General features: G+C 49.4%; 4 protein-coding genes across 4 annotated transcripts in view; 1 reads left to right on the forward strand and 3 right to left on the reverse strand.

Moving 5' to 3' along the window:
* PPTG_11040 (hypothetical protein) overlaps positions 1–1,186 on the reverse strand; it is a gene marked incomplete at both ends in the record, with an annotated part of 2,008 nt that extends 822 nt beyond the window's left edge. Inside the window, 3 exons of the mRNA XM_008907285.1 lie at positions 49–74; positions 119–322; positions 389–1,186. Coding sequence (XP_008905533.1) covers positions 49–74; positions 119–322; positions 389–1,186 — 1,028 coding nt within the window. The remainder of the gene's footprint in view (positions 1–48; positions 75–118; positions 323–388) is intronic.
* A 411-nt stretch (positions 1,187–1,597) lies between these two features.
* On the reverse strand, positions 1,598–4,258 carry PPTG_11041 (hypothetical protein; the record flags this gene model as incomplete). The annotated part of the gene is made up of 1 exon (XM_008907286.1): positions 1,598–4,258. One exon carries the CDS (start codon positions 4,256–4,258, stop codon positions 1,598–1,600), a length of 2,661 nt encoding a protein of 886 aa, XP_008905534.1.
* Positions 4,259–4,667: 409 nt separating this feature from the next.
* On the reverse strand, positions 4,668–6,381 carry PPTG_11042 (hypothetical protein; the record flags this gene model as incomplete). Its single annotated transcript, XM_008907287.1, has 4 exons — positions 4,668–4,869; positions 4,940–5,026; positions 5,095–5,309; positions 5,377–6,381. The coding sequence occupies 4 exons, from the start codon at positions 6,379–6,381 to the stop codon at positions 4,668–4,670; spliced, it is 1,509 nt and encodes a 502-aa protein (XP_008905535.1).
* On the forward strand, positions 6,171–8,211 carry PPTG_11043 (hypothetical protein; the record flags this gene model as incomplete). The annotated part of the gene is made up of 4 exons (XM_008907288.1): positions 6,171–6,926; positions 7,000–7,197; positions 7,266–8,085; positions 8,162–8,211. Exons 1-4 carry the CDS (start codon positions 6,699–6,701, stop codon positions 8,209–8,211), a joined length of 1,296 nt encoding a protein of 431 aa, XP_008905536.1. The 5' UTR covers positions 6,171–6,698.
* Between the last annotated feature and the right edge of the window lie 46 nt (positions 8,212–8,257).

The raw sequence follows: 8,257 nt of genomic DNA on the forward strand, positions 1-8,257 counted from the left end.
CGTTCGTGTTCCTGCTCGTATTGCCATTGCCATTCGTGTTGCCATTACCGTTGCCATTGTTCGACGTACTCGGACTGCTCACGGTCTCGTTAGAAGTGGAAAATGCCAGCGTTGGTACGTTGGCTTTTGCTCTGTTGTTTTTAGCATTGCTGTTGATGCTTTCATTAGCATTGCCATTCGCATCATCATTTCCACTGCCATTGTCCCATTTGCTTAGACTGCTCCCGATCCCGCTAGAAGCGGAAGACACCAACGTTGGTGTGTTATCATTCCTATCCAAGTTGCTTTTTGCAGGGGTGGCGGTCGAAGTGACGATTTCGTTCTTCCACAAAATTTGTTCATCAATTTCCAATTCAGCGGTAGTTTTTTTATCCCTGCTATCATTTACCTGGTTGCCATTACTTGTGTCGCTGCCGCTGTGGTTTACGTTGTTTTCTTGATCCTCGTTCTTATGCTCAGTAGCGTCGTTATGCTCGCCACCCATGCTACTAGATTCTTGGTCTTTGTCTCCATTCTCCCGTGTAACATGATCGTCAGTGCCTGGGTCAATACCAGTACTAGAATCGATCACCCCTAAGTCGCTTGTCGGAGAACTGATGATGTCTCCTGGACTAATCTGTGAAGAAAATCCCTTGCTTGAACTACCTATGGACTTCGTATTGCTCTTCTCTGGGCTGACACTAGACTCGTTTGACCCTGGATCATCTACAAAGGTCGTAGTGTGTTCTGGAGTCGTGCTAGTTGATGTATCCGATAGATTAGATTCAATTGGTGGCTCTTCCTTATGCGATCCTTCGGCGTTCAATTTCTCGTTCAATACTAGTCCAGTAGTAGGTTCCACAGGCTTTGAGCCCTCCTGCTCTGACAGCTCATCCGATGTTGAATCTGCAAAACTAGACACTGGAACTTCCGTCTCAGTAGTTGTTTGCACACCATCTCCGCTGGCGGGACTTTCGTCATTGAACTCCTTGCTCACTGCTTCTTCCGCGCTGCTTGAGAGCGATGAAGCATTTACTTGGTTGCTCAAACTTGCCAATCCACGAGCGCTCGAGGTTTTAGTCGGCCGATCGATCTCGGTTTCGTCTGTTTGTACGCGTCGTTCAAGACCGTACACGACAATCGAAATCACCGTCACTACCACCAGACATCTTAGCACAACACGGCTCCGTCCTGTAGGTATCGCCATCGAAACCTCACTGCCACGACAAAACTGAAAGTGAGGGAGAGCTCTTGCACTCTGCATACTTGTTCGTCAGGGGGCATTTCTCGATGGATCAGCTGATCAGCTGATCAGCTTCCACTTGCGCCACGACGAGACCATTAGGCCACACGTATTCTGGAAAATAGAGGCGCTAGTTCCTTCTAGCGATTCTTTCGACGCTGGACTCAAGCCTCTTGCAATCAAGGAGTAGTGCCAGTTTGTAGTCGAACAAGTAACGTTCCAGCTGAGTCAGCTGACGACAAAGCAGGCATGAATCACGTGAGGCATTTGCACTTTTCCCAGTTGCGAAGTCATTCGTGGCATTGTTCTCCTTTGCTACAAAATATTTCGATTGACCCCTCTGTTAAATTCTACACTGGTATACCCCCATTTTACTCAATCCCAGAAGGCGTCTTCCTCGTTGTTTTGTTGCATGTCGCTCATGGAGCGCAAGCGAGTGAGATGTCTCGCTTGAGCCAGCGATAATCGATCAATGAAGTTGGCGCTGAAGGACGGGATAGATTTCCTTCTTCCAGTTGATAACAACCTTTTCCCGTTGCCTACAATCGATCCAATACGCTCAGACCTCCCGGATGCTCCTTTGTTCCCTAACGTTTCCAAGCGATCACCAAAGCGCGCCTTCAGTACTGCCGCCTGGGCGACACTACGTAAGCTCAACTTCTTCATCTTCAGCACTTGCGTCGGTCGGCGATTCATCTTGGTCATTTTCTGGATATTTTGTGCCGTCTGCAAGCGAGACTCACTGATGCGACGCACAGCAAGGAAGAACGTGGGGAATCTGTCGACGATAGTCTCGAAGTCTTCTTTACTCAGATACATGAGCTCGCACATGCGTTCGGCCTTGACTTCTGCTGTCGTCGGTTCTCCAGTAAGAAGAGACGTCTCTCCAAAGAACGAGCCTTCACCGAGATTTCCCAACGGAATACTTTCCTCAACTGCAGGAACACAGAGCGATACTTGGCCTGTCTTGATAAAGTAAAACTCTCTCGCGACTTCGCCGTACACGATAATAACCTCCCCGGGCATCGCAACAATTGGCACTAAACATTGAATAACAGCCACCACTCCAGCATGTGACAGAGCTCGGAAAAGCGGCACTTTACGCACAAATTCAGAGTGCAAATTCAGCTTGAGCAGAAGTTTGAGTCGATCCGGTAAGTCTGCGAACAAATTTTCCGTCGGATCCTGTAGACGCGTTGACCACGCGTAGTCATAGTATCGTCGGATTTTGTTCTGCAAGACTAAAGGTACTTTCTTGAAGCGTAGATAGTCGTTGATGGAGTCCATGTGGTTCTTCCGAGCGATCTCTTCTTTGTCCAGATTTGCCAGTAAATTTGCAGCACTACCGATGATACTGGCGTTGATGACGATGCCCACAAACAGCATCACTGATGTAAAGAGCTTCTCGATTGGAGTAATGGGATTTACGTCGTTTGCTGTAGTCACCATGATGGCAAAGTAGAAGGCGTCCACGTATTGCTGGCCAAGCGAGTCGCTATTGCGGATATCGTGCGTGGGGGCCCATGTTGTATCAACCGACTGGTTGAAGCTGATGTAGTAATATGTACACGCGATGAGATGCTGCGAGACGAGGAAGATGACTGTGAGCTTGAGCATTCGAAGCATCGATGGGTTCATTGAGCGATCGATATGCCCAGATATGGTGCGAACGAGACCCGAGTCGGATATTTTGGCTACGCGGGCCACCTTGAGGATCTTGGACATTGTAAGAAGACCGTTTGTCGTCCCCACTAGTGACGACGGGAAGCTACTTACAGCATCGACGAGAAACCAGCTCTGAAGATAATTCCGTCGAATTTTGTCGAGTTCTTTGATTTCTTCGCCCGTGGCGTCGTCTTCGTAACTCGTGAAGAAGTTGAGCACCATTTCAATGAGATAAATGACATCCACCACCACATCCAGCGCGTAATTCAAGCCTGAAGACTGCACGTCAAAGCCCACTTTGATCGGCGTCATGACGATCACGTACGCGATGGACGCAGTGAGCACGAAATCCCACCATTGGCGGAAAGTTGAGTGGATTGAGAGCGTGTACTGGTGCGCTTTGCGCTTTTGACTTTGAGCCAATTGACTCGTGTTTAAGACCATCACTTCGCTGTCCACCAGCTCCGCGACTCTGGCCGTGCGTTCATCATCCAGTTTAATCTGCGACGCCTTCTCAAACATTCTAGACACAGTCTGCTTGAACTTGGACACGTCCCCCTTGATCGAAGCCGTGACACTACTACGTCGTCTGCTATCGACACGGCTATTCCGATGTGATTTGATGCTTGGACGCTTAACGTCGGCACGGCCAGCAAAACTCGAGGAAGCGTTCGATAGTCGCCCTTCCGGGGCTTCAAACATGACGGAGCTTATACGTTCCACGAGAGATTTTCGCGTTGATTTTCGTCGAAAACTGGCGTCTGCAACTTTAATATTGCCCGTATCCGAGAGATCGCCACTGCCGATTGGCTGCAGCTTGCTTTCGATGTGAGGATGCACTTTTCTCGAGTTGCTGGGAGTAGCAGACCCAGCACTGCCTGTTGAATTAACGTCGTCTTGATTTGGCCCATTCGAGCCATTCGAAGTATCCGATGCCAAGGCGGTGCGAGCTTTTTTCTCCAGATAACCCATAATTTGTTTCTGACTTCGGGATGGGCGACGTGGTGATGAAGCCTTGAAGGATTTGAGTGTGGCATTGGCGTTGATAATTGTATCCATCTGCTCCACTTGACGAAGTACGTCCTCCCCGACTGGTTCCCCTTCTACAATTCGATTAGTTGAGGGTCCTCTCTTCAGCGGGTACATCTGCGGTTGTAAGGTGGTCCGTAATGGTTTCTCCACTGGTTTTGACGGTACTTGAACATCCTGAGCGCTTGAGCTCCCCGTGATCACCGGTATAATTATCGCAGGCACGGAAGCTGGTGGCTGACTGGCCAATGATACAGTCGTCATTGGCGGAGTGGCTTCGGTTGTTGCTTCCATAGAGGGATCACTTGATACAGCACCATCCTCCCTCTGCATTCCGTCCATAGTACTCGCTGGTAACTTTCAATGTCTCGAAGTCAGCGTTGTGCTCGGCGACACAGTTAACAGGAACCGCTGCCTTCGCCACTGCGCATTATCCTGGAAGTTAAATGTGAAAGCGTTTGTCGAACAGCGCTCCTTGAGTATAAAGTTAGTCAGAAAACGCGGGATTTCGATGCTAAAATAAGGTGGTCTTGAATTGCCATTTGCTGTAACGGACACATGAGGTTTAGTGAATAATTGAAGACGGTAGAATTGTATTTACCTGGTTGCAAAAGACTTGCAGCAGTTAGATATTCCCCTGGCATCGGACATTCGATAGAAATAATAATTATAAAAAAAAAACTCAATAGCTCACGGCTGCATCTGTTATCATAGCATTTTTTTTAAATTGATGTCAAGATACGCGTCTCGATCAGTCAGAGTCAAAATCAGAGTCAGAGTCATCGTATCTCTTCACAGGAGGTGGTGGTAGGCCTCCAGCTGGCCGTGCTGGTGGCGGTGGCGGTGGCGGTAACCCGGGAGGAAGTGGAGGCTGGTCAGATACTGCTGGTGCAGCCACTGGAGCCGCTGGATCTGCACCCGTGGCATTAGGAGATGGGCCTTCCGGATCCATGCTGCACAATAATAGAAAACCAATTGTCAAGGCATTTTAAATCACGATGATCACGACGGTGGTTGACGTACTTTAGAATGTCAAGTGTAACACCATCCATCATGAGTTTGTGCTGAATGACGCCGTCGGGCATTCCCAACTTCCGCATTTTAAAGTATCTACATCGAAAGCAGCACAATAGAACCCGTTAGTAAGTGTTGGCATTTGAAAGCAGCACATCACGTACTTTTCAAACGCAGGGTCATCCTTGAGTTTCATCACACCAGAGTCAGCAGAGGCCGGTGGTGTATCATCGACGTCGAATTCTTCAATATCGTCGTCGCTGGAGCTCTCCATCTCACTTACAGGAGGAGCTGGACGACCAGTCGAAGACGGAGGAGGTGGTGGAGGCGGGGCTGGAGGTCCGTCACCGAACAGCGAGGCTGGTCCACCAACGGACGACTGCAACAATCAAAACCATAACAGTTAATAACCTCAATGAACAGTCAAAATATCTGCATCAACACACCGTGGGTGAAATCGGCGGTGGTGGCGGTGGGAATGGCATTCCAATGTTCCCCGACGGTCGGCGTTCAGTATTTCTCGGCTCGGACAGTGACGGCGGTGGGGGAGGCAGCTCCATCCTCTCATCGTCTGAAGACTCACTCTCACTGTCCGATGCTGGCGGAGGAGGCGCCATAATCGGCAGAATTGGTCCCGTGGGCTCCGACTCCATCGTCGGAGCCAGTCCTCCACTGGGTGAGGGTCCTTCTGGGTCCATATTCAGAATGTTGGTGTCCATTCCGTCCATCATGAGTTTGTGCTCAATCACCTGCTCTGGGATGCCTAGTCTGCGCATCGTAAAGTACTTGGCGTACACTGGGTCATCCTTCAGCTTCAGCACTGGAGGACCATCACTCTCCTTCACTTCACCTTGATCCTTATCGTCCTCATCGAAATCTCCCATAGATGAAGGCGGAGGCGGAGGCATTGAGCCTGAAGGCGACGAAGGTGGAGGAGGGGGCAGTATTAAGGCTCCATCCATTCCGTCCATTGACGGTGGAGGTGGTGGAGGTGGCACTTTCTCATTAAAAGCCCCTTCTTCCTCTGGAGGGGGTGGAGGCGGTGGCAATGGCGTCCCATTGGCCTCCATAGATGGCAGGTCTTGATCAGAAATGCCTAGATCCATCTGGTTCGCGTTCAGGTTGAGATTTCCATCGTCGCCATTGACTGCGGCATCTGAAACATTCAGATCTGGAATGCTGTTCAATTTGGCTTCTAAAATAGCCAATAAGATCTCGACTCTTGTGACATTGTCCGATACGCGGGTGATTCGCTCCTCACACTCGTGTGCAAAATGATTGAGGAATCGCGTGGTGTTGGCCACGAAATTGTTGATCAGCAGCAAAGACTTGGCCGCGGGGATGGATGGCAGTTGCGACAGGTCCACGGGCAGTTCGGCGTCTTCCTCGGGAGGCGGCGCAGCGGGTGAAGACGACGTCACCAGCGCCGACGAAGTGGACATGGGCGCCATGTCTGGGGAATTGAAGAATGGCCCGAACAGCCAATCAGAGAGCGATAATTATCTGAATACTTTTGTGACCAATCAGAAGTGACTATTTTAAGGATTACGGCCCAGCTTCAAATGACGCGATCTTTTCGAGATGGCTACATGACTTGCACTGGTAAGTGCTCTGTTTCATGTCGGTTTATAAAAAAAACTCCAAGACGCGTGCGATGGACCAATCTTGTCGGGAAATGTGCTATTTCTAGAGAGATTTCGCAACGGATACGCGGTACAGACACTCTACAAGAAGGTGAGCTCACATCACTTCCAGGTCATCTGTAGTGATGGTGTGGCTGTTGCTGTTCGCCGTCCTTTCTGGCGGGTGGTATCATGAGCTCGTCATCGCTGGGAAATACCCTGTCGGACCAAACTACTATCTAGGAACTTGTCTGGATTCGGCTTGGGTTGCGCAGATGGAAGCTCAACTGGGCGTCTCCAGCAAAGCCCGCGACTCCAGTGGCCGACTTATTAATCCACTCCTGCAGCCAGCTCTCAAGTATCCACGATACACAGTGCGTTGAATATCGTGATCGTTAACCTCAACTACCGAACTTCTAAGCATTGGAGTTGATTTCTGTCAACCAGGTCGATGATCCACGAACATCATCAGCAACAGCGTTTAGTGATAGCTGCATACCCAAGGATAACGTTTTCTATGGAGCTGACCAGGATGCAGACGGTAACACTCGGGGCAACGTGAAGGGTACTCTCGTATTGGACATAGGTGACTGGGATACACATTGGCTCTCGTCACTGGTCGTGGCAATTCTCGCAGAAGAAGTGGTGCGTATACGCAGCAAAACGTATCGACCGCTCGGTTTGATAGTAATTTTGTGATTCTTTAATGTTAGGTCGGGTACAAGGTCTCAATTAGCGTCGGTGGTGCAAGTGCAGATGTCACTCAACGCATGTCGTCTGCAAGAACGGGTATATGCACTCCAACTCATTTGAACGCCGAGGTTTGGTCCTCTGGTACGATTTCAGCTCTGCGGGTCTATTTCAACGAAAGTTTCTTTGTCGGTGGTATCGGGTATTTCGGACTCTCCGGTTTGTACACTACTCACGAATTGGTTCTCGACGGAGCCGCTGCAACACCACCATACTTTCCAGATTACTGGATGACCTACAAAATGAGCGACACTCTAATTGATCAGTTGGATGTGGTTTCTTTTAAGAGCGACGCGACTTTCTACCCTCCTGCAAAGAATTACTGTCTGGACGGTATTCTGGGCTGTGAAAACTACTGTTCAAAATCCCAAGCGTGCACTGAGCGTGAAAATGCTGGCAATGGTAAAAAGTGCCTGGTCGTGGCTATGATGACACCGTACTTCGATCAAGGTTACTTTCAAGCTGTGCTCTCCAATTTAGAGATTCCTGCCTACTTCTGCTTCATCGGTTATGGCGGAGTCAACAGATATGCAGCAGATGCAGCGGCAAATGGGAAACCAGTACTATTCTACCATTACGAGCCTGATCTGTTCCACATTAAACACAAGGGGGACTTTAATCGGGTATTCTTGCCACGTACTGACCCCGAACGCGTTAAATTGTCGACGGGAAACTACGGTGAACATGGGTACGGTAACAAGACAGACAACCCTGTAGATGTAGATTATCCAAGCCTTCCGCTCACCAAATTTGCGGCTTCCATAGTGAAGGATCTCCCTGCCGGTTCCTTGTTTTCTAAAATCTCACTCGCGGATACAGACATCAACAGTCTAATGACTGAGTATGTTGCTGTATCTAGTGACACGACTGAACCATCCCCGTATTTTCGAGCGGCATGCAACTGGGTAAAGGAGAATTATAATACGTGGAGTGAATGGGTGGATCGCTTGCCATT

The sequence above is a fragment of the Phytophthora parasitica genome (assembly GCF_000247585.1).
Source record: "Phytophthora parasitica INRA-310 unplaced genomic scaffold supercont2.26, whole genome shotgun sequence".
In the NCBI taxonomy this organism is placed as follows: Eukaryota; Oomycota; class Peronosporomycetes; order Peronosporales; family Peronosporaceae; genus Phytophthora; species Phytophthora nicotianae.